At 38.7% G+C, this 26,489-nt stretch overlaps 1 protein-coding gene across 4 annotated transcripts in view; it reads left to right on the top strand.

Moving 5' to 3' along the window:
• Positions 1 to 26,137, top strand: part of LOC110639257 (cation/H(+) antiporter 18) — a 45,711-nt gene extending 19,574 nt beyond the window's left edge. Inside the window, exons 1-4 of one of the 4 annotated variants that reach the window (XM_021790125.2) lie at positions 20,261 to 20,637; positions 22,190 to 22,437; positions 23,539 to 24,540; positions 24,633 to 26,137. In XM_021790125.2, coding sequence (XP_021645817.2) covers positions 22,240 to 22,437; positions 23,539 to 24,540; positions 24,633 to 25,847 — 2,415 coding nt within the window. In that variant the 5' untranslated portion in view covers positions 20,261 to 20,637; positions 22,190 to 22,239 and the 3' untranslated portion in view covers positions 25,848 to 26,137. Of the gene's footprint in view, positions 1 to 20,260; positions 20,638 to 21,570; positions 21,589 to 22,145; positions 22,438 to 23,538; positions 24,541 to 24,632 lie in introns of those variants that run through there. The other 3 variants (XM_021790124.2, XM_021790127.2, XM_021790126.2) reach the window with 3 other exon arrangements.
• Positions 26,138 to 26,489: the final 352 nt, after the last annotated feature.

Below are 26,489 nucleotides of genomic sequence, written 5' to 3'. Positions count from 1 at the left end.
TGAAAACCCAAAAGGGCGCCCCTAGAACCAGAAAAACTTAGAAATAAGGAAGGGAGTATGAGACCAAGAAAGGAGATAAGTCACCACAGCACGAATCTTCGTCAAAATGTTACTTGAAATAATAGCAGTTAAGGGAGTTCAAAGTTAACTACGAGGAATTTGTGAGATCCATTCTCGTACCCTTTTTCTTTGAAATCGTACCTTTTTTTTTTCTCAAGCTATAATAAAGTCATTCTTACACTCTAATTTATCTTTCTTATATACTTACACTCTAATTTATATTTCTTATATACCCACACTCTAATTTTATCTTTCTTCTACACCTTTATTTATGCTTTATTAATCTGTTAAAACTTTGTCATAAGATTAGGATTTGAATATTGATAACCTCATGTACTTTGCTATAAGATTTGCAGGAAAAGATCGATTGCCTAAAAAAAAAGAAAAAAGAAAACTAAGGGTGAAAACTCGAAAGGGCGCTCCTAGCAAAAGATGAGAAAGTGAAAACCTGCCAAGGCACTTTTTGTAAATGAGAAAGGAACCAGAACGGGTGTCTTGGGAAGTGAGTAAGAGAAGGAAATTGTAGGCCAAAGTCTTGGTGCTCGTCCTCCATTAATCATCTATCTTCGAAACATTGTTAAGTACACTTCGATCGGAAGAACGTCTTGCGTCAGGTTTGCTTTGCTTTATCAGCATTTTTAATTTTCCAGTGTTTTAAAATTCTTGCTATCAACCTCTGGTTCATTAATCTAAGTTAATTTTAAATTTCAGCATCTTAATTTCTTGCTATCAACCTCTGATTCCTTGATCTAAGTTGATTTTAATTTTCAGCATCTTAATTTCTTGCTATCAACCTCTGGTTTCTTGATCTAAGTTGATTTTAAATTTTAGCATTTTAATTTCTTGCTATCAACCTCTGGTTCCTTGATCCAAGTTGATCTTAATTGCTTGCTATCAACCTCTGGTTTCTTGATCCAAGTTGATCTTAATTGCTTGCTATCAACCTTTGGTTCCTTGATCTAAGTTGATTTTAATTTTCAGCATTTTAATTTCTTGTTATCAACCTCTGGTTTCTTGATCTAAGTTGATTTCAATTTTCACATCATCAACTTCTGGTTCCTTGATCCAAGTTGATTTTTAATTTTTAGCATTTCAATTTCCTGCCCTCAACCTTTGGTTCCTAGATCCAAGATTAATTTTAATTCTCGGCATTCTAATTTTCCATACTCCGACCACCCAAAATATGGGTCTAAATCTTTACATAATTCCTATACGAGAAAATTTCATTCCCTTCAATAGAAATTATGTAAAGAGGGGCAGCTATTGACACCATATTTTGGCCGATCACCGAAGTCAAGGGATTTTAAAATCGACTCTTAGCCGACGTCTTTCGATCACAAATGACTTTTCCGAACACATCGATTGCTCGACCATGAAATAAACTGATCCCACACTTAGTTAATTATTTTTCAATCTCTTATCAGAGGGGTTTGAATAAATGACGGGTCTCCGGACCATCCAGTCTTGCCTCCGATCTCTCTTTATAAATATTGTGGAAATTCATTTAGCTAATGTTAGGATCGGGCTTCTCACCTGAATGTCCCAGATATTCCTTAAAATAAAGTTAAGATTTCTGTCCGGTCTAATGATGATCCCAACCTCAAGAAATCAAATTAAGTCTTTCCAATTCTAATGTTCTAAAGTTTTACCCCGGTGTTTGGTCATGGCTTAGTCCGATCTTATGCTCACGAGTGATGTCTTTCCGATCTCTTATACTTAGGTTAATAGTTGCTTTAAAGTTTAATCTTCTAATACGTTCAAAAAATCAAGTACTCTTACAATTGGGACGCTTTCCGATCTCATCAAGAAATTGAACAAAAGAAAGGGCTTCAATTCATTTCAAAATAAAAATTTATAAGTCATTCGGCAGGAGGGTCTCCCCCAGCCTGCTTCCTAGATACATTATCAATTCTCTCATCCCTTCCCTCTCTCTCGGGCTCTTCCTCGCTCTTCTCTTCATCTCTAGGAGAAGATCCACCATCCAGGAGAAGTCTTCCCCGGGATAACGCCTTTCGAGCTCGGCCAGCAGATCGCCATGTGCATTCACATAGGTGCCAGCTTCCCTCATCACAGCCTCTTCTTCTTTCACTCTGATCTCTTCGGTAAGGCGAGTGACATTGGCAGTTCGAAGGGCCCGAGCTTCTTCTAATTCCCACCCCAGTTAGGCTATCTTGTCCTCATAGGATTTCATCCGACCCTCAATCTCAGTGATATAGTCCTAGGCGAATGAAAGTTGGGCTTGGGAGGAAGCAACGTCCTGGACTGCCTTCAGAATTTTCTGCCTCAGGAGATGAGCCTTTTCCCTGATTATGTGTTGGTTCACTAGGCTCTCTACGCTCAAGCTCATCGTCTGAGCCAAGGGATTATCAAGGCTATCTGGGGTCAGCCTGTTCTGGTCATCCTGGAGGTATATGGTGGCACCCAGAACTTGGCCAAGCCCAGATTCCCCCGAACTGATCGGTTCTTTTCTAGAGAGTGAATGAGGACTTGGGCACCCCGGGAAAGGGTCCTTACAGTAGGTTGAGAAAATCCTCCCTCAGCACTTGAGGGAACAGGTGGAGGTGGCGGTTCTTCCTGTCGAGAATGGGAAGGAGCGATCTCCATCTCTGGGAGCGGTTGTTCCGAAGGATGGGATGAAGAGCTCGGCACTTCTCCTGAATCTTGCCTTAGCGTTTGGGATGCCGCGATGATCTTCATTTCTCGTACCTTCCAGGAGACCTCTTTTTTTCGCTTGCGGCTCTCCTTTGTGCCTTCACCTCCAGCCATTCCTGCAAGGAAAAATAATTAGTGAGATCACCTAAGTCAGGAGGCTAAAGATTTAGGTTATACTGATCCGTGGTCCGAGGTCAGAGAGCTGCAGTTCATAGTCCTCATTGACGATCATCTACATTAGCCACCACCTCAGTTCGGCCATTATGGCATATGGGTAAGAATACTTATGGGTGGCCGCCTGCTCCTTCAATTCCTTCACCATGGCCTCCTTGTCTCTATTCAAAGTAATCTTTTTTGGAGCCAAAGGGACCAGGTACTGCCAACTGCATGGAAAACCCTCGAAACCATTTGAAATCTTGCTCCTCAATATAAAGAACCGGTTCTTCCAGTTCTTCAGCGAAGAGAGGAGGTCGGTAAAAAGCCCACAGTGCTGGGCTTGGCTTGGAAGAACCAGTATTCGTCATCCTTCCGACGAGTAAGCTTATGCAGATCAGCAAAAACCTTCGCTGTAGGCTCGAGCTTTTTGGCTCGGCATAACCCTCTGAAAGCCACTAGGATCCGCTATAAATTACGGTGCACTTGGGCTACGCTTACATGATGAAGCTTCAGAATGGCCTTAAAGAAATCGTCTAAGGGAAACCGAAGCCTGGCCTTCAATTGCTCCTCATACACCATGATCACATCATTTTCTTCAAAGAAATGATCGGCTCAGAGATTGCTATGGCATTGTATAAGCTCAAAAGAGTCGGCTCGGAGGTTATACTCTTGACTAATAAACTGCAGGTCGGTTTCTTTAAGGACCGATGGCAATTCATCTAGGGAGAGATTTTCTTTCCCCGAAGTAGAGGCCCATTTGGATTGAGCCACCTGACCACGAGCTGGGACAGAGGTTGCAAAAGGTTCAGGTCATCCACTTGGCCTAATTACCTCAATTTCGTTCGATGTTCACGAGATGTGAACGGAAGGCGGGCTAGCAGCTCTCTGACCCTCAACGCCGCTCATTTTCAGGGAAAACAAAAGAAATTAACCAAGAAGAGAATCAAAACCCTTACCGAAATGTGATTGGTGCCGAAAAAAACTTGAGAAAATGAGAGAAAACTCTGGGATTGCTAAGAGAGATTCTGAAAATGACATAAGGAAATGACTAACTCACCTCACCCCTATTTATACCCGTCTGAGCATTAAATGCTCGCAAACTCCCAAGCGACGCATCGGTTAGCGGAACTAGCCGCTTTCTCGACACATCGCAAGAAGATTTTAGAAACAGAATAAAAAAATCGAATAAATAAGATCGATTAGCCGAGGTCTTCGGATCTAACAAACTTCCTAAATCATGGATCGGCTAATGGCGATTCGTTTAGGGATCAGATCGGATATGCATAAAAGAGATCGAAAAAGAAACTAATGCAATAATAAAATAAAAATCTTCAAATAAAATATCATTTCATTTCCAAAAGATCGGATTACATCATCTGGGCTATCTCAAGAGATCGGATTACATCATTGGGAAATCTTTAAATATCAGGTTACATCATTTGGGCGATCTCTAAAGATCAGCACTACATCTTACATAATAATGGCCTATGTTAAAGCCTAGTCTTGTGGCTGAATCAAAAGATGTGTTTGATTAGAAAGCCAGCCACAAATATTAGATAGATGTGCAGCTCATATAGAGTGACTATGACTTTCATGATAGTGAGCGGAGTCATCGTCGATGTCATCGACCAGAACCGAGCTGCAATCGGGACACCCTATGCGGTGAGGGGCCAAATGAACTTCAAGAGGCAGTCACCGACATTAAGATTGAAATTAGTAGTTCTCTTGCCCAAAATCGATCCACCCATTACATCAGTAGACTGATTTGAGATCGGCACGTTCGTCACTTTCGATCTTGATTGGTAAATTAGTCCGGTTCTCTCATTGTCATTAGATGTTGTCCTCATGGCTTTTTGATCACTGAGATCATAAATTTTCAGGCGAAGGGTGGAGAAAACAGTTGGAAAGAGATCAAAAGCAGTCATCATAATCAGAATTATTACCTGAGACGCTAGAATTGGAGAAATGGAGAAACTAAAGGAGGAGAAGTAAAGTGTGAAGGGGATTTCTCGTTGGTGTATATATATAGGGCCTGACCATTTATTGCATGCAGAAGCCAAGGCGGATGCATCGGTAACTGAAGAATTAATTGCTTTGACTAAGGCAAGTCAGATAAAAAGGAAAAATCTAGAATGGGAGAGATCGGGAAGCGATGGGGGGCCTGATATGAAGAGATCGGAAAAAAAGAAGGTCATAATAGAGAGGTCGGAAGGAATAGAGATCGGGAAGCACAGAGAGGTTGAATAGCTTTCAAATAACTCTCTTCGTAATTAGAGCCGAGTTAGTTAAAGTGTAGCAGTCGTAATCAAATCTTCACCGCACGCCTCATTTGCATAAATGCCCACCTAGCTGACAGACACCAAAATAGTTATGGCAGTCCTGTACACCTCGATCTCCACCGTTGATCATACTTGTAAGGACAGACCTGGAGCCCTTGGATCAAAAAGCAGACGACAGGTTCAAAGCTTTTTATTCTCAGCCTTCGGATCCAACTTGTATGTAACACCCCAAAATTTTAAATTTATTATTTTGTGAGTAATATTAATATTTTTATTTTATTTAAATTTTAGGAAATTATTTGAAATTTTTTGGATTTTCGAAATCGGGTTTGATTTCCCAAAAATATAAAACTTTGATGATTTTTAAAAATTAATTTAAAGACCACGTGGCAAAACTAAAAATATATTTGGAGTTTATGAATTTTTCTGAGTTTTCTAGAATTTTTTTCAGAATTTTTGGACCTCATTTTCGGTCCCAAGGCAGAGTAAAAATTTAAAATTTTGTATCCTTAATCGAACCGACCAAATCGAACACGACCGGATCGGACCGGTAGAATCGGACCGACCCTTTTCTTTTTCTTCCTCCTTCTCCCTCTCGCGCCCGACCTCTCCCCTTCCTCTCCCATTTTCTCTCTCCTCCCTCAACCCAAGGCCGCGCCGCCGCCTCCCCACCTCGCCGGCGCGCCGCCCCACCACCTCCCCACTGCCGGCCGATGCTTCAGGTGGCCGGAAAACGCGTGCGAAGAACACCCGACGCGCGCGCGCCGTTCCATCTTCCCGGCCGAAATTCGGCCGATCCGGCCACCAATTGTGCCGGGTCTTTTGTCTAAACCCATCTACACTTCGAGAGCTTTCCATAGACACCAAGAACACCAAAATCCATCGAGCGGTTTGTCCAATTTTTGTCCGAGAAGTTTTAGCCCATTTTGACTTTTGGGCTAGATTTCTCGCAAACCGTGAACCCCATGAGAAAACTGAGAGTACCAGAGCGCTCCACACATCTAGAGCTTCGCGACAATATAAATTTCAAATTTTTTCGATACCGTTTTTCGTGGATCCCACGGAATTTCGTAGTGTTTTTTCGAGCATTAAATGAACTTAGAAAATTTCGTAAAAATTTTATACTAACCCCTGTGTTGCGGGCTTCGTGTAAGTATCTTCAATTCGTGGAAATTCGACAGTTGTCCGAGTTTGTGAATTTCCGATCAGACAAACCAGCTGCCGAAAAAGTCTCCGAATTGGATCGAGATTTTGGCTACCCTGCCATTGACAAACATCCCGAGCGCGTCCCCGAAGTCGGAATCGATATAGGTAAACCCAAACCTTATTTTTTCATAATTTTCTAGTGCTTAAATGGGATTAAAAATCCATAAAATATTCGTGGTAGCTCAGAAAATTATGATTCTTTTTGCATTAGCCTAGTAATATTGCTAAGGCCCGTGGGGCAATGTTTTAGAATTTTTAGAGTTTATTTGGGTGGTTTTTGCAAAAAGGGTCAATTATAAGGACTAAATTGAAATTTTGCATATTGTTATGGATGACTGTTTGGATGGGCCCAGGAGGGGCTGTGTGATGTGATTGAGTTGTGAATATAGAAGTGTGTTTTGAGCCCTTTCTGCTGGTTGGGTAGGTCCTAGGTATATGGGAGACTCTGCCGGATTTTCGGCACGACTTAGGACGTATTTGGTCTTTTCTTGATTTGTATTGAGTCAGTTGTATTAAATAATTGTAATAAAATTATCAGGTGAGCCGAGACAGCCTTCTTCCTTCGCCCAGCCGCCACAGTGACTGCTGTCAAGTCTGTGAGTAAAATATTAATTTTAATTATAATTTCAATATTATTATATATTCAAGCATGCCCATGCATCACTTATATGTATATATATATGTAGTTAAACTCTAGGGATGTTTTATGTTGCATTCACAACTGTTTAAATGCCATGGATGTTGTTGTGGTAATTTGGAGCAGTGTGCGTGCGTTGGCGTGCGTGTGATATGGTGTTGGCTATGGACAGGACAGATAGACATGGCTTGAGATCTTCACCGGGACCCGATCCTTCGGGGGTAGTCACTGCTTGAGTTCTTCGCTGGGACCCCGATTTGGTTTATTAAGCGAAAGTCCGGCTTGAGTTCTTCATTGACACAGATTGGATTTAAGAGAGCTGTATAGGGGATCAGCTCCCATATATTATGATTGATATTACTGGGTGTGTGAGTGCTCCAAATTTACCTTTTTGCTGTTATGATATGAAAATATTGCTAATGTTGTATTTCACTCTATAGGGTGCATTAGCTTTAGATAGTTATAGAGATTATGGTTAAAATTGATATTTTACTCTCTGAGTCGAACGCTCACTCCTGTTCAATATTTTTCCAGGCCACAGGAGGATATTTTTGAGGTTAACCTGCTTTTCTCCCTCACAGGTCATTTATTATTGTTTGTATAAACCTGTTAACTCTTAGAATTTCTACATGTGTTAGAAGTATTTATTTGATTTGGGTTTGTAATATAATTATCATGTTGGACCTGTAAACGTATTATTATATGCATGTTTGATAGACTGGATGAAGAAGCTGAGCTCCCATTTGTTTTTATGACATTGAGTATGTGGAGGGTGAGCTGAGCTCCCCAATTGATTATATATTGTGTTTACAGGTCGGGTGAGTCAAAAACTCTCCGTTGAAAGGTCCACTTTATGGCTGGACTTTGTCCGGTTGAATTCTTGAAATTGGGCCCAAATGGGCCTTAAAGTTGGGTTAAGGAATAGTTAGGCTTACTACGGGCCTCGGGGGCTTTAGGCTGGCCCAGGTCCTAGTGCCGGTCCGGCCCATAGGTTGGGTCGTGACAAATGTGGTATCAGAGCTTAAGTTCCAAATTCATAGGGAATATTTGTCTAAAGTGTTGGGAAGAGTCTACTAGGAGTCACATGCGGAAAATAGGGTCCACATTCGTCTTGCATTGTCATCTTTGCTTCTAGTTTTTGCTTCATATAATTGTGTGTAATATGAGTCTATAGAGCTGTGTAACATGCTGTTTTGAATTTTGTGGGCTAATGCTGCTGAATTTCAGGAAAATGCGTAGAAGCAGGAGAGCTGCCACTACACCAGAACCAGATGTGCCTGACGAGGTGTCAGCACAGGATGAGGCGCCTACCCTGAGGAGGTGGGGTAGGAGGCCTAGAGCTGCTCAAGTAGAAGAGCAGCTGCCACTAATTCAGGATCAGTCTTTTATGGCATAGGGTCCCATGGACCCAATGGTAGCTACTCTAGCTGGTTTGCAGAGAACCATCAATATGATGGCACAGTATATGGTCCACCCTCCCCAGCAGCTGTAGTCCACCGCACCAAGAGAGGAACCTTACAAATAGATAATCAATTTCAAGAAGTTGGTGCCCGATACTTATGATATGTCAGACAATGCATATCGGTTTTTGGATTCTTGCAGACAGGCAGGAACAGAATTGCAGTTGACTGATAGAAGACTTATAGAGTGTATACAGCATGTCATGGGGCCTAGGCCTAGACAATGGATGAATGACTACATATTACCTCGGATGGAGGGTTTGTCGTGGACTCAGTTTGTGGAACTGTTCATCAACCGGTTTGTACCAGAAAGTTTCAGTGATCAAAACCAGTGGGCCTTTGAGGCCTTAAGACAGAATGGTAGGTCTGTGGATGAATATGCTACAAAATTTCTGGAATTGAGCAGGTATGCCCCTACAGCAGTAGCTATAGAAACTATGAAGGTGAAGAGGTTCCTAAAGGGGCTTGACAGGAGGTATGCAAACCTGGCCATGATGTCGGACCAGTCTTTTGATGTGGTGGTTGATCGAGCTAGACAGATTGAGATTAGCTATGCTGTGGATGACAGCGAAAGGGCAAAGAAAAATAGAGCAGAGGGTTCTTCAAGTGTTCCCCACCTGGGTGCTCTGGATAGTGGTGGCCAGAGTAATTACAGAGGAAGAAGTAGGAATAAGAAGAGTGGTTTTAGACACAAACCTCGAGGGTTCAGGCCAGGGTACGGATCCAGCAGTGGTCATAGTTCGGGATACAGCGATTCTGGGTCTGGTTCAGGATCCTCCTTTGCACCTTGTGCACAGTGCAGAAGAGGACATTTAGGACCTTGTATGATGGGTTCAGGAGTATGCTTCAGGTGTGGCCAACCAAGTCACTTTGCTAGGGAATGCCCCATGTTCAGCGAGCCACAGATAAGTCACAGGGTTCTGTTGCAAATGTTCCTTGCCAGTTGTATCCTGGTGCTTCCAAAGATGGCAGCAATTCGATGCCACTGTACGAGGACAAGGGGGACGTGGATTTGGAGGTAGATCAGGAGGTAGAAGTCAGTATCAGGGTTCTGCCACCCAGGGTAGGGGTCAAGCTTGGGTTTTCACCCTGACCCACCAGGATGCTCAGGCTTCCAATGCAGTTGTGGCAAGTATTCTTCTAGTCTGTTCCTATGAGGCTCATGTTTTGATAGATCCGGGTGCTATGTACTCATTTGTCTCCCCAGTGTTTGCCATAAGATTGGGTAGAAACCCCACAACTTTAGAATGTCCTTTGTCTGTAGCTACCCCACTTAGTGACAACATAGATGTAGACATGGTTTTTTCGGGTAGCCTAGTAGTAGTGGATGAAAAGATCCTCCCAGCAGACTTAGTTCCTCTACCAGTAATAGATTTCGATGTAATTTTAGGGATGGATTGATTGGTAACTCATTATGCCACTTTAGACTGCAGGAACAAAAAGGTGTATTTCCACATACCTGGTGTGGAAGAGTTTAGCTTTGATGGTGACAGGAGCGTGGCTCCATATAATTTGGTGTCAGCAATTAGTGCGAGAAAAATGTTGAAGTGTGGATGTCAAGGGTATTTGGCATTGGTAAGAGATACATCTGTGGAAGGTGTCAATATGGAAAATGTTCTTATTATCAGAGAATTCATGGATGTCTTCCCTGAGGAGCTTTCAGGATTGCCACCAGGAAGGGAAATAGAGTTTTGCATTGATGTTGTGCCAGGTACAAACCCCATATCAATGCCGCCTTACAGGATGGCACCAGCAGAATTGAAAGAGTTAAAGGAGCAACTACAGGAGCTTTTTGACAAGGGTTTCATACGTCCGAGTACTTCACCTTGGGGTGCTCCTGTTTTATTCGTGAGAAAGAAAGATGGGTCCTTGAGGTTGTGTATTGATTATAAACAGCTGAACAGGGTGACAGTAAAGAACAAGTACCCACTTCCTCGGATTGATGATCTTTTTTATCAGCTCCAAGGAGCTAGATTCTTTTCCAAGATAGACCTGTAATCAGGCTACCATCAGTTGAGAATCAGGAATGAGGATGTGTCCAAAACAACATTCAGGACAAGATATAGTCATTATGAGTTCTTGGTGATGTCTTTTAGACTCACTAATGCACCAGCAGCCTTCATGGACTTGATGAACAGGGTGTTCAAGCCATTCCTGGACCGTTTTGTCATCGTATTCATAGATGACATTTTGGTATACTCTCGGACTGAGGAAGAACACGTGTGGCACTTGAGAATGATGTTGCAGACTTTAAGGGAGCACCAACTATATGCCAAATTTTCAAAATGTGAATTTTGGCTAGAAAGCATCTCATTCTTGGGACACATGGTTTCTAGTGAAGGCATTCAAGTGGATCCCAAGAAAATTGAGACTGTGACTGATTGGCTTAGGCCTACAACAGTCACTGAGGTGCGAAGTTTTATGGGCCTAGCTGGCTACTACAGGCGTTTTGTGCAGGATTTTTTCAGGATAGCAGCTCCCCTAACTAAGTTAACTCGGAAGAATGCTCTATTCATTTGGACAGATGAATGTGAGGAGAGTCTCTAGAATCTTAAGGAGTGTCTAACCACCGCCCCGGTGTTGACACTACCGATGAGTGGTGAAGGATATACCGTGTACTGTGACGCCTCCAGAGTTGGCTTAGGGTGTGTTTTGATGCAGAATGGAAAAGTAGTGGCTTATGCTTCAAGACAGCTGAAGAGGCATAAGCAGAACTACCCCACCCATGATTTGGAAATGGTGGCTGTAGTCTTTGCACTAAAGATCTGGAGACACTACCTGTATGGTGAAGTGTGTGAGATATACACCGACCATAAGAGTTTGAAGTATATCTTCCAACAAAGGGATTTAAACTTGAGACAGAGGAGATGGATGGAGCTTTCTGAAGGACTATGATTGCACCATCCTGTACCACCCTGGGAAGGCCAATGTAGTGGCAGATGCTTTAAGCAGAAAATCTTCTGGCAGCTTAGCTCACATATTAGTGGAGAAGAGACCGTTGATTGAGGAAGTACATGAGTTGATGGATCAAGGTCTAATCCTAGATCTTTCAAATGAGGGGCTATTGTTGGCTCATTTTTCAGTGAGACCAGACCTGCGAGATAGAGTTAGAGTTTCCCAACATAGAGACCAATAATTGATGAAGATCATAGAAAGAGTACAGCAGGGTGAAGGTGGTGAGTTTGGATTTGCCAATAATGGCGCCCTAGTGCAAGGTTCTAGGATATGTGTGCCCGATGTGAACAATCTCATAAATGAAATCATGCGAGAGGCACACTATACACTGTACAATGTCCACCCAGGCTCCACTAAGATGTACCATGATGTGAAAGATAGCTATTGGTGGAATGGCATGAAGAGAGACATAGCAGACTTTGTGTCCTAGTGCTTGACTTGTCAGAAGGTGAAGTTTGAACACCAGAGACCGTCAGGGAAGCTGCAAGAGCTCCCTATCCCAGAATGGAAGTGGGAAATGATTACTATGGATTTTGTGACTGGGTTGACTCGTACCACGCGAGGATATGATTCGATATGGGTAATTGTAGACTGCCTAACTAAATCAGCTCACTTCTTGCCTGCAAAGACTACATATTCTGTGGCACAGTACGCTCGACTCTACATTCGAGAAATAGTCAAATTGTATGAAGTTCCTGCTTCCATAATATCTGATAGAGGGCCCCAATTCACTTCTCGGTTTTAGAGGAAGTTGCGGGAGGCACTTGGCACACAGTTGAACTTTAGTACTACTTTCCACCCTCAAACAAACGGATAGTCCGAAAGGACAATCTAAACATTGAAAGACATGCTTCGCATGAGTGTTTTGGATTTTGGAGGTCAATGGGATGATCAGCTAGCTTTGGTGGAGTTTGCCTATAACAACAGCTACCATTCCAGCATAGGGATGGCACCCTATGAGGCACTATATGGAAGAAAGTGTAAGTCTCCTCTGTGTTGGACGGAAATGGGAGAAGCGAAGGTGCATGATGTAGACCTAGTGCAGTACACTTCAGAGATAGTTCCTTTAATCAAGGAATGATTGAAAATAGCTTTCAGTAGGCAGAAGAGTTATGCAGACCCCAGATGGAGGGATGTAGAGTTCGCAGTAGGCGACTATGTATTTCTGAAGGTTTCTCCGATGAAGGGAGTCATGAGATTTGGAAAGAAGGGCAAGTTGGCACCTCGGTATATTGGATCTTTTGAGGTTACTGATAGAGTTGGAGCAGTTGCCTACCGGTTGGAGTTACCACCCAACCTTTCCCACGTTCATCCTGTATTCCACATGTCCATGCTTAGGAAATACATTCCTGATCCTTCTCATGTGTTACAGTCGGATGTAGTAGAGCTGAAAGAAAACTTGACATTTGAGGAGCAACCTGTAGCCATAGTGGACTATCAAGTGAGGCAGTTAAGATCAAAACAGATCCCTATGGTTAAGGTTTTATGGAGGAGCCAGTCAATGGAAGAGTACACTTGGGAGTCAGAGTGGGACATGCGTAGCAAGTACCCTTATCTATTCAATGTATAATTCAGTACCTTATTTTGCCTTGTGTAAAAATTCGAGGATAAATTTTCTATAAGGGGGGAAGAATGTAACACCCCAAAATTTTAAATTTATTATTTTGTGAGTAATATTAATATTTTTATTTAAATTTTAGAAAATTATTTGAAATTTTTCGAATTTTCAAAATCGAGTTTGATTTCCCGAAAATATAAAACTTTGATGATTTTTAAAAATTAATTTAAAGACTACGTGGCAAAACTAAAAATATATTTAGAGTTTACGAATTTTTCTGAGTTTTCTAGAATTTTTTTCGAAATTTTTGGGCCTTGTTTTCGATTCCAAGGCAGAGTAAAAATTTAAAATTTTGTATCCTAAATCAAACCGACTGAATCGAACATGACCGGATCGGACCGGTCGAATCGGACCAGCCCTTTTCTTTTTCTTCCTCCTTCTCACTTGCACGCCCAACCTCTCCCCTTCCTCTCCCATTTTCTCTCTCCTCCCTCACCCCCAGGCCGCGCCGTTGCCTACCCACCTCGCCGGCGCGCCTCCCCACCACCTCCCCACGGCCGGTCGACGTTTCAGGTGGCCAGAAAATGTGCGCGAAGAACACCCGACGCGCGCGCGCCGTTTCGTCTTCCCGGTAGAAATTCGGCCAATCCGGTCACCGATTGGGCCGGGTCTTTTGTCTAAACCCATCTATACCTCGAAAGCTTTCCAAATACACCAAGAACATTAAAATTCATCACGCGGTTTGTCCAATTTTTGTCCGGGAAGTTTTAGCCCATTTTGACTTTTGGGCTAGATTTCTCGCAAACCATGAATCCCATGAGAAAACCGAGAGTATCAGAGCACTCCACACGTCGAGGGCTTTGTGGCAATATAAATTTCAAATTTTTCTGACACCGTTTTTTGATGGGTCCCACGGAACTTCGTAGTGTTTTTCCGAGTATTAAATGAGCTTAGAAAATTTCGTAAAAATTTTATACTAACCCCCGTGTTGTGGGCTTCGTGTAGGTATCTTCAATTCGCAGAAATTCGACAGTTATGCAGGTCATGAATTTCGGCCGAACAGACCATCGCCAAAAAGTCTCCGAATTGGATCGAGATTTTGGCTACCCCACCATTGTCAGATGTCCCGAGTGTGTCCCCAGAGTCGGAATCGACATAGGTAAACCCGAACCTTATTTTTTCATAATTTTCTAGTGCTTAAATGGGATTAAAAATTCATAAAATATTTGTGGTAGCTCAGAAAATTATGATTCTTTTTGCATTAGCCTAGTAATATTGCTAAGGCCCGCGGGGCAAAGTTTTAGAATTTTTAGAGTTTATTTGGGTGGTTTTTGCAAAAAGGGTCAATTATAAGGACTAAATTGAAATTTTTCATATTGTGATGGATGACTGTTTGGATGGGCCTAGGAGGGGCTGTGTAATGTGATTGAGTTGTAGATATATGGGTTGTGAATATAGAAGTGTGTTTTGAGCCCTTTTTACAGGTTGGGTAGGTCCTAGGTATAGGGGAGACTCTGCCGGATTTTCGGCACGACTTAGGACGTATTTGGTCTTTTCTTGATTTGCATTGAGTCAATTGTATTAAATAATTATAATAAAATTATCAGGTGAGCCGGGACAGCCTTCTTCCTCCTCCCAGCCGCCACAGTGACTGTTGTCAAGTCTGTGAGTAAAATATTAATTTTAATTGTAATTTCGATATTATTATATGTTCAAGCATGCCCATGCATAATGTGTATATATATATATATATATATATGTGTGTGTGTGTGTGTGTGTGTGTGTGTGTGTGTGTGTGTGTGTGTGTGTAGTTAAACTCTAAGCACGTTTTATGTTGCATTCACAACTGTTAAAATGCCATGGATGTTGTTATGGTAATTTAGAGCAGTATGCGTGCGTTGGCGTGCGTGTGATGTGGTGTTGGCTATGGACAGGATGGGTAGACACAGCTTGAGATTTTCGCTGGGACCCGGTCCTTTGGGGGGTAGTCAAGGCTTGAGTTCTTCGCTGGGACCCCAATTTGGTTTATTAAGAGAAAGTCCGGCTTGAGTTCTTCGCTAGCACAGGTTGGATTTAAGAGAGCTGTATAGGGGATCAGCTCCCATATATTATGATTGATATTATTAGGTGTGTGAATGCTCCAAATTTACCATTTTGCTGTTATGATGTGAAAATATTGCTAATGTTGTATTTCAATCTACAGGGTGCATTAGCTTTAGATAGTTATAGAGATTATGGTTAAAATTGATATTTTACTCTCTGAGTCAAACGCTCACTCCTGTTCAATATTTTTCCAGGCCATAGGAGGATATTTTTGAGGTTAACCTGCTTTTCTCCCTCGCAGGTCGTTTATTAATGTTTGCATAAACCTGTTAACTCTTAGAATTTTCGCATGTGTTAGAAGTATTTATTTGATTTGGGTCTGTAATATAATTATCATGTTGGACCTGTAAACGTATTATTATATGCATGTTTGATAGACTGGATGAGGGAGCTGAGCTCCCATTTATTTTTATGACATTGAGTGTGTGGAGGGTGAGCTGAGCTCCCCAATTGATTATATATTGTGTTTACAGGTCGGGTGAGTCAAAAACTCCCCGTTGAAAGGTTCACTTTATGGCCGGACTCTGTCCAATTAAATTCTTGAAATTGGGTCCAAATGGGCCTTAGAGTTGGGTTAAGGAATAGTTAGGCTTACTACGGGCCTCTGGGGCTTTAGGCTGGCCCAGGTCCTAGTGCCGGTCCGGCCCATAGGTTGGGTCGTGACATTGTAAGGCAAGACCTTAAGCCGTTGGATTAAGAGAAGAAAGGACGGATATTCTGAATAAAATCCCAACCCTCCATTTTGATTCTCTTTAATTCTAAGGCATTGGATTGTGTCCTTTTGAATCTAAACCCTCCATCTCCCCTGATGAGATCCTGACCCTCTATAATGATCACCCGTTCCCTATAAATACCTGCATGCAATACTATAGAAGGGACGGGCAAAAAAAGGTGGTGGTGATTATAGTGGAAAGACTCTGAAATTTGATTCAGTCTTACTACTTTGCCATTCTGAGCTTTTGAGAAACTTTAGAAACCAGTTTTCTTAAGTATCTTCTTTGAAGGAGTTCTGGACCCTGAAATTCTTCATTTTCAGTGTTTGTTCATTACTCTGTGAGACTATTTTTCCTTTTTCGTACATTTTCGTCTTCGCTGCCCTAACATCAGTATATTATTCTCCAAGCTTAACTGCATTCTGACCTGGTTCTCGTTGCTTCAACTCAACTGCATTTGACCTGGTTCCCGTTACTCTGAAGTAAGCATTAGTCTTTTGGCTGACAGCTTTCAGCTCTGCAATACTTGAGGATTCTGGAGTCATTCCATCCATCTCCTTAACTCCCTATAGGTAAGCATCTAAACTATCATTTTTTCGAATACCCTTGTTTATTTCCTCCAGCTTTCTTTTGAAATTTCTTCTATGTTCAATTGCATTAAAATCTCAAAATAGATTGTCCAGTCAAACAGTTATTTCCTGTGTCTTCGTTTATTTATCATTTCCTTCAAGAGTAGACGTTTAATTCACAGGCAGCTTGTAAGTACTCAAAAGAACGTAAGCAGGAATGTTCCATTGTGAGAATTTTCAATCAAATAAAAATGACAAAAAGGATAGGTGTAACAATAGGTCAAATAGTAAATCAAACAAATAAGTAATGAGGTCGGGCTATGAGATGAGCCCAGGAGATAACATAATACAGCGGGAATCGAGATAGGATCGAGCCCCGAACTAATAACTAAAAGAGATCGGATATTGCTAACCAAAGAGTTCTGATAAGGCGATCACATAGGAGATCGGTGAGAAGTTTGGTTTTGTATTCACCCTCTAGTTATAAGGCTCTGTGGGTTAGGAGAAGCTCTATACCGGTTTCTTGTGCCCCAGCTCAGCTAGAATCTTTAGTTCAAAGTCCTCATGATATGCGATCCTAACGAATATTTTAAGAGATCGGAGGAGAGTTCTTACCCGATTCTCAGCCAAATTTTAATAAAATGTGTAGAGATAGAGAAGAGTTCTTACCTAATTCTCAACCAAAATTTTAATAAAATATGCGGAGGTCGGAGGAGAGTTCTTATCCGAAATCTCCCACTTAAACTTTAAATCAAATATTCTAAGAGATCGGGGGAGGGTTCTTACCCAATTCTCAGCCAAATTTTAATCAAATGTGTAGAGATCGGGGGAGAGTTCTTACCTGATTCTCAACCAAAATTTTAATAAAATATGTGGAGATCGGATGAGAGTTCTTATCCGAAATCCTTCACTTAAAACTTCAAACCAAATACTTTAAGAGATCGGGGGAGAGTTCTTACCCGATTCACAGTAAAAAATTTTAATAGGCGGAGATCGGAGGAGAGTTCTTATCCGAAATCTCCCACTTAAACTTTAAATCAAATATTCTAAGAGATCGGAGGAGAGTTCTTACCCGATTCTCAGCTAAATTTTAATAAAATGTGTAGAGATCGGGGGAGAGTTCTGACCTGATTCTCAACCAAAATTTTAATAAAATATGTGGAGATCGGAGGAGAGTTTTTATTCGAAATCCTTCGCTTAAAAACTCTAAACGAAATACATTAAGAGATCGGGAGAAAGTCCTTACCTGAATTCTCTTAACTAAAGCCCGAATTAAGATATCATAATATACGAAGTAACCCCCAAACAAAGATCCGCTACCTGACGCCTACTCACTAAGGGTCATCTCATGCACTCATGTTCTGGAGCAGCCTTGAATAGTGAAATATCAAACATTCCTTTTATCTATACAAATGATTAACATTGTCATCCCGACCCCCTAATTATCAATTTTAATTTATAAAGAGTATAATATTAAATCTGCTTACTCTCATTAAGGGACGAGGTGGGGTGCTTAACACCTTCCCCACCCGCATACGGACCCCGAATTTAGAATTTCTGTTTTCGAAGTGGTTTCCTTTTAAAATTTTTATTACAAATGATTTTTTTTAATTTCCCTCAAAATTAAAGTGGCAATTCCTTACTTTTTCCACTTCGGTGAGTGTTCGTCCAAGCGATCGCAAAAACCCTTGCGACATTAAAAAAAATCATGTTCATGGCATGCATGCCTACAAAAATTCCAATTTAAACGATATCGTATATTATATATTGTTTCAAACAAAAAATATGACTATATTTATAAATATTTATAGAATTAAAATTTTAATTTATTTAATATTATATATTTAGAAATATTTATAAAATTAGGATTATGAATTTTAATTTATTTGTAATATAAATAAATATAATTGAAAATACACCATAGGATTGTATTAACTAATTTAGGAATTTATTAGAAATTAAAATTATAATTTATTTTTAAAAATTTGTTAAATACATAAACCTATGTTAAAAGTGCTTTTTTTTTAATGATAGTTTCGTTCTTAGTAGTTATAAGTCAATAATAAATAAAACATTGACATTAGCTAGAATTAAACTTTGGGTATTATTATTATTATTATTATTATTATTATTATTATTAAAAAAAGAATAATATTTTTATTTATTTATAATTTTTCTATAAATATACACACACTTTAAGTTAAATAATAGTATATTAACAGAAAATTTTAACTATAAATTCTGTAATTAATTTATTAATTTTATAAAAGTAAAATAGTCATATATGGTCAATCCTTTCAATGAAGGTTTCATGAAATATAGTGTTCAAGATTTATTCAATTAAAATCAACTTAAAAAAGAAAGAAAGAGAGAATTACTAGAAATTAATATGAAAAAATATCAAAATTAAAAAAATATATTTATTCAATTTATTTATAATAGAGTTTATATAAAATTACGAATAGAAGAACAATTTATGAATTAATAAAAATAATTAAATTTAATATTTATAACCTACAAAATCAAATTATATTTATAAAATTATCTGGATAAATTACGTAAATCTATTATTAAATTTTATTTATAAAAATCAAGATTGGATAGCTGAAATTAATTTAATTATTTGATTATTTTATATTTCTTTATGTGTTCTTTCAACTACTTTTGCATTTTTTTAGATTCCATTTTGTTATATTATAATATACGCAGTACTTACATGATGGGTTTATCAAATTATTTATATTTTACTTTGACAATAAAAACTCACAATTGTCATGTGGTTATACATTTTTTTAAGTTATACATTTAAATATAATTTTTTTTCCAATAATCTGACAGACATGTATTTTCTAGATATTACCACCAGCAAGAAGAAAAATTATAAAATATTTTCGATAAATTTAATTTTTAATATATTATATACCCATAAAAATTTAATTATTCTATGAATTATAAGATATTTATTATTTTAATATGAGAGAAGAAACGTGCGCTAGCCTATCAAAACATCTAGAAAAAGTAGGACAAACCAATAAAGTCATCTAATTTTTATTGGTCTGGCATTTTTTATGATTCAAAAAGTTCAATATGTCAGAAAGTTAATTAAATGCACAAAAAATAAATAAATAATTCTAAATGTTAATTTGGTCATCATGACATAATTTTCTAATTTTCTTGATTTTTTTTTTCTAGATGTAGATTTTGATTATTTTTATTCTACCAATTGTAGTTGAAGATCAGTTAGACTAAAATTTTTTAATATAGTGGAAGTCATGTAAAGCAATCTATAAAAAATTAAAGCATAAGGAAATTTCTTACTTATCCTAAAATATATAAACACTTAATTAATAAAAAATTATAAATATGTGTTGTAATATGAGACTCACTATAATTTTAATAAAAATAACTAATTTAGGTGAGAGTGTAGGTAAGAATTACATAAATCATAATTATTAAATCATTGTATAAGAATAAAAAATTTTGTGCTTATCCACAAATTGTTGGCATTCCTTTAACAAATTTAAAGACAATATAACATAATAAAACTACATGGTTCTAATTTAATCAAAATATAACTTTTATGTCATAACTAAAATACATGATACAATTTTGAAAATTATATCTAATTTCTAAATCTAGAAATAATCCTTTTTTTTATGTTAATCTATCTAACAAAGAATATTTTCTTCAAAAACTAATTTTAATAAAAATAAATTTTAAGTTGATGTATAAAACTTTAAAATAAAAAAAGAAGAAAATAATTATTTAATATTTTTGAAGTATAAATACGTTATATAATTATCTAAAATTTATTTTTTTTATATTTTTAATAAAAATAAAATATATTCAGTACACTCGTTATACATATAATATATTACATGGATATCACTTCTTCAAATTTAAGAAAAAATTAATTTTTTTTCCCCCATTATCTCTTAGTGCTGGGGTTTGGGTGTGTACAATAATTATCTGGTAAACAGAAGAAAAAAGCATTGTCTAGTCCTTGTTTAATTCATGCTAGACTTGGATGGGTAGCAGTGTAATTTTGAGATAGGAGACTCACTGTCGATGCCGATAGCACTTACGGCATTTGCTCATTTTGCGGTCCTTAACCGTATCACTCCGCAATCTCTTCACACCTTCTTCAAAGCTTCTCCATATGTCTACAAATCTTCCCATTTCTTCTTCTTCTTGATTTTTTGAAAGGAGGAACAAACAGAGTGATGAAGAGAAAACGAAGACGATTAAAGAAATCGGGTGCCATTTTCTTGCCTACGAAGCAATTTCAGGTGATTCCATTCCCCTCCTCCTCCCTCTCTCCCTCCCCACCCTTCTCCCTTTCTTTCAAAGAAAAAAGCTTAGAATTTGACATTACCCATGTTAGATCCACTTTTCTTTAAAGTTAATTTCGTGATTCCAAAGTATTTGTGCATGTGAAAATGATACTTTTGCTCTCTTTCTCTCTGTTGTTTTCTTCTCTTTGAAAAGTAAAATTCATTTCAAAGTGAAAATTTTTGACGGTATATGGGACGAATGAATTTGTGTTGTGCGTGTTAGCTTAAACTTTGAAGGTGTTGAACTATTCAGTTTGTAATGGGCCGTCACCAATAATTCGAGTTGAACTATTCAGACGTCCCATCATGACGCCACACAAAGGAAAATTAAAGAATCCTCCTGCTACCCAGAACACAAAGCAAAACAATGTTTAATTTCTTAATTTTGTATCATCCCGCAGAGCACACCTTTCGCGCTTCTGATTAGAAATCTCATAGAAAATTCAACTGGAGTAATTTTCAAATTATAAAATCTCAAATTAATGAACGTTGAATGGAAACTTTTGGAATGACATATATGCCCTCCGGTCCCTATTGCTCGTGTAAGAAACAGCTGACCATGGAATCCACGGTAGAAAATTCCCGCTCATCGAATCCGATAAATGCCACGTTGACCCGCAAAATCTTTGGAATCCTGTCTCTCTGCCTTTTTTCTTTTCTTGTGCTACTATTATAACTTTAAATAGTCTTTTGCTTTGGTCATAGACGTGCAGGTGTAGGCTAATGTATAGTTTTATGCTTATTTAAAGGTTGATAAGTGCTAAAAAATGATGGGGTGAAGTGGGATGCGATCTGTCTGTCAGTGGATGACTCCCCTAGAAGCATCCACATTAGAGTTACATATTTGAACTGAATCAAGCCTACCATACAAGAACTATCACAATAGTCAATTTTTTCGCTCTTTAGGTAGGATTGGAAGCCAACAAGTTGAGAATCAAAGTTGGTTTCGTGGCCCTTTTAAGTCAATATACCACCTTTCTTCTTCATTTTCTCCATGTAATGCTTATTAATTTCTAAGGATTTTTTTATATAATATATTTGCTTCACAAATTTCTTAGCAATTGCTTCTTTAAAACTAAAACTGATGAAATTGAAAGATAAAAAAAAATGTACAATTATTTGATGAACTTATCCAATTTTCGGTTTCTTCTTAGAAAATAAACAAGGTCTACTTTCATCTGTATAAAATTTAAAACCTTTTCTTTAATTAGAACATAAAAATTCAAGAAAAACAAAAAATTAGGGTAGAACTTTCTATAAATAGGTATGGAAGAATTGAATAATGCGAGTTCATTTTTTATCCTGTTTTACTTATAAATCTTGGAGAGGTAGCCTTATGTTAGCAAGGATAACATGAAAGTAGCCCTGAAAAGCTTCGCCTAATTATATTTAGATGAAAAGTCAAAATTTCCAACTCTTCCATCCATCTAACCGTGAAAGATTTATGGGATATGTTCGTGCAGGTTGATTAAGGCATTCAGTTAAGAAATCAATCTTTTTCTTGCAGTGAATTTCTGTGTTTCTTGGTGATCATTTGAAAGAAGAAAAAAAGAAAAAATGGCTTCCAATGCAACAGAAGCATCGTGTCCCACACCCATGAAAGCTACATCCAACGGGATCTTCCAGGGGGATAATCCTATTGATTTTGCACTGCCACTTGCCATCATACAGATTGTTCTAGTGGTTGTGCTCACTCGTATTCTTGCTTTTCTTCTAAGGCCACTGCGACAGCCGCGTGTCATCGCTGAGATTGTTGTATGTCCCTTCTCCCTCCTCCTTTACATCTGTTTTTATGTCAGTTGCAGTTCTTTTTCACTTTTTCCATGTATACTTTGTTTCTTGATATTATCAAGCATGTTCAATGATGTTACGTTTTATTTAATCAACTATATACTCCCATAATGGCCCCTTCACCTACACTACATCTACCTTCAAAAATATGGTGGCCACATTGATGGGTTTAGATTTTCCACTTGCTTTGTATCTTCATATTATAAATGCCACGACAATATCACAGCACATCATACATTTACAGAGAAAACTACGGTTATTTTCCACTTACAATTCCGCTTTCTTTATTTTGGTAGAGAGTGAAGCCCACAAAGTTCCTTCTTTTCCTCTTTTTTTTTTTTTTTTTTTTTTTTTTCTGTTGAGTGACTTTAATCGGGTTAACCGGTAAGTGGAACAGGGAAATTTTGGGGATTTAAAGTGATTTTAAAAATAGAATTCTGTATAATTGGGGAAGCAGAAAATCCTGCAATTTCCACTCTTAATGATTCTTGGCTCCTGGACAGGTTGATTTCATGCCATTCTTTAAATTGACCATGTAAAACTAGATGTTGAAATCCGTAAATGACAAGATAGGAGAAAAATGGATACAAGCTCACAAGCCATATGAGTTGATTTAAAGTAGCTTCAATCTCGAGTGTTTGTAGAAAGGATGTAGCAGACAACCAGCACTTTTGACTTCACACCTCAATCCACAGCCAGCAGTATCTGCTGTTGTCATTTAGATATCAATTACATGTGTTATTTCCTTTTCTAAATTTCAATTCCACTAAACCAGCAAGCATTAGGAAATCTCCTCGTTCACGGTCCAACTAAAACGCTTTCTATATGATTCATTAGTTCTTTAATTTGAATGGTATATGTATGCTTTCTTTGCATCTCTAATGCAAAGCATCAGTAAAGCAACTTGGATGCTACAAAAAGTTATGGATATATAATTGGTAAATCATTGCGGATACATAAAGTGTGTTATGCATTTTATTATATTTCCACTTCTATGCAAAAGAAACTGGGCGCATGGCTTTATGTAAATTAAAAGGTTTCTGACTTGTAATCTTATTTGAATAGGGAGGCATACTGCTGGGACCATCAGCTCTGGGTCGGAACAAGCACTATCTCAATAGTATTTTCCCATCCAGAAGCCTCACAGTGTTAGATACTTTAGCCAATCTTGGTCTCCTTTTCTTTCTGTTCCTTGTTGGCCTTGAGTTAGATCTGAAGTCCCTCCAACGGACGGGGAAAAAGGCTTTAGGCATAGCTGTTGCAGGAATTAGCTTACCCTTTCTGTTGGGAATTGGAGTATCATTTTTACTCCGTAAAACTATCTCTGAAGGTGTTAAAGCAGCTCCATTCCTTGTATTCATGGGAGTGGCCCTTTCAATCACTGCTTTCCCTGTCTTGGCTCGTATTTTGGCAGAACTCAAGCTTTTAACCACTGATGTTGGTCGAATGGCAATGACAGCAGCAGCCGTAAATGATATTGCAGCATGGATTTTACTTGCTCTTGCCATTGCCCTCTCTGGATCTGAGCATTCACCCCTCACATCTTTATGGGTGCTTTTGTCTGGGGTTGGATTTATTATCTGTTGCATAGCGGTTATCCCCGCTGTCTTTAAATGGATGGCGCATCGTTGTCCTCAGGGTGAGCCAGTAAATGAAATTTATGTCTGTGCTACATTAGCTATTGTTTTGGCAGCAGGGTTCTGCACTGATTCTATTGGAATTCATGCCCTCTTTGGTGCATTTGTAATTGGAGTTCTTATCCCAAAAGAGGGACCATTTGCTGGTGCTCTTGTTGAAAAAGTTGAAGATCTTGTATCCGGTCTCTTCCTCCCGTTGTACTTCGTCTCTAGCGGATTGAAGACCAATGTAGCTGCAATTCGAGGTGCTCAATCATGGGGTTTACTTGTTTTAGTCATATGTACAGCCTGCTTTGGAAAGATAATTGGGACTGTATTTGTCTCTCTGTTATGCCGAATTCCTGTTCAGGAAGCTATAACTCTGGGGTTTTTGATGAATACTAAAGGCTTGGTGGAGCTCATTGTCCTCAACATAGGTAAAGATCGAAAGGTAAATTCAAATTCAGAAATTTATTGATTAAAGTTATTTGTTCTTACATCTCCAATTCATGAGTGTAATTTTTTTAAACTGATACCTTGCAGGTCCTGAATGATCAAACATTTGCTATCTGTGTTCTAATGGCTATCTTCACAACCTTTATCACAACTCCTATAGTCTTAGCAGTGTATAAGCCGGCTAAACAAAAGATGAGTGCTGATTACAAGCACAGATCAATTGAGAGAAAAGACCCAGACAATCAGCTTCGAATTTTGGCATGTTTCCATAGTACAATGAACATTCCTACAATTATCAATCTCATTGAGGCTTCACGTGGAACTGAGAAGAGGCAGGGGCTATGTGTCTACGCGCTGCATCTTATGGAGCTTTCTGAGAGGACATCTGCAATCCTTATGGTCCATAAGGCAAGAAAGAATGGACTTCCCTTTTGGAATAAGTTGCAGCAGTCTGATACCAACCAAGTAGTTGTTGCTTTTGAGGCTTTTAGGCAGCTGAGCCGTGTGTTTATTCGTCCAATGACAGCAATCTCAGCAATGCATGATATGCACGAGGATATCTGCGCCAGTGCGGAAAGGAAAAGGGCTGCAATTATAATCCTCCCGTTCCACAAGCATCAGAGGTTGGATGGGACATTAGAGACAACTAGAAATGAATTTCGTTGGGTCAATATGAGGGTTCTTGAGCACGCTCCATGCTCAGTTGGGATTTTGGTGGATCGTGGGCTGGGTGGAAGCACACATGTATCTGCAAGCAATGTTTCCTACACTGTAACTGTCTTATTTTTGGGGGGACATGATGATCGTGAAGCCCTTGTTTATGGAGCCAGAATGGCTGAGCACCCAGGAATCAGTTTAATTATCATTCACTTCACAGCAAGCAATGATATTATGCGGCAGACGGTCAAAATTGATATAGTTGAGGAATCTAGTAATTCATCGGAATCAGCTGATAAAACATTTCTAGCTAGCTTCAAGAAGAATTCAGATGACGACTCTGTCATTTTTGAAGAGAGAGAAGTGAATAGTGCAAAAGAAATTATTGAAGTAGTTAAGGAGTTCTGTCGCTGCAATCTGTTCGTTGTAGGTCGAATGCCTGAGGGTCCTGTAGCTGCAGCTTTGACTGAAAGGGTTGAATGTCCTGAACTGGGTCCTGTAGGCAACCTCTTGACTTCTAATGATTTTTCAACTTCGGCATCTGTCCTGGTGGTGCAGCAGTATAATAGCTCTACATTTCAACTCACTTCTGCCAGCTCCACAAAGATTGCAGAGCTGCCTGGGGATGATTCAGAGGCTGGGTAGATTGGCTTCTCCGTTTGAACTATCCGTAATATATGGATTGCCAGCAGCATTTCTTTCCTTAATATCAGAGTTCACCAAGTACTTGTTGCAAGATTCAGGGCCTTGGCTGAGCTATGGCTAAAAGAATTCAAGAAAAAAAAAAGGGAAAAAGAAGAAAAAAATTATAAAAGACCAAGAAAAAGAAAAAGAAGATGAAAAAGTTAGAAAAATTAGGAATATGTAAAAGGAAAAACAAACAGATTTAATTCAACCCGATCCAAATAAAATGCCATGGTTTTGTTTCTTTTTTAGTGGTTATGGTTCTTAAATATAATCAAATTGAATGGTTTTATTTTGATACAAGCATATAAAAATCTAAATCCATTAATATTTATTTATAAATGAAATAAATTTTATACAATTTCATTTATAAATGATCAAATGCTCAAATAAATGTTCAAATTTTGACTCGGTACTCAATGTGACCACTTAATTTCATTTGTAATCAATTAAATGCTAAACGTTTAACTAAGAGTAATTAATCCTACACATTTCAACTTCAATTTAATTTTGTCCGAATTAATCACGTGCAGTTATATGAATGTGGAATCTGTTAAATAGTGGCCTGTCACTCTAGGTAAGTGAGAAAAAAAATAAAATATT

This window comes from Hevea brasiliensis, chromosome 9, assembly GCF_030052815.1.
Source record: "Hevea brasiliensis isolate MT/VB/25A 57/8 chromosome 9, ASM3005281v1, whole genome shotgun sequence".
Classification (NCBI taxonomy): Eukaryota; Viridiplantae; Streptophyta; class Magnoliopsida; order Malpighiales; family Euphorbiaceae; genus Hevea; species Hevea brasiliensis.
Note: the sequence above shows the minus strand (reverse complement) of the source record. Positions and strands in the feature narration are given on the sequence as shown.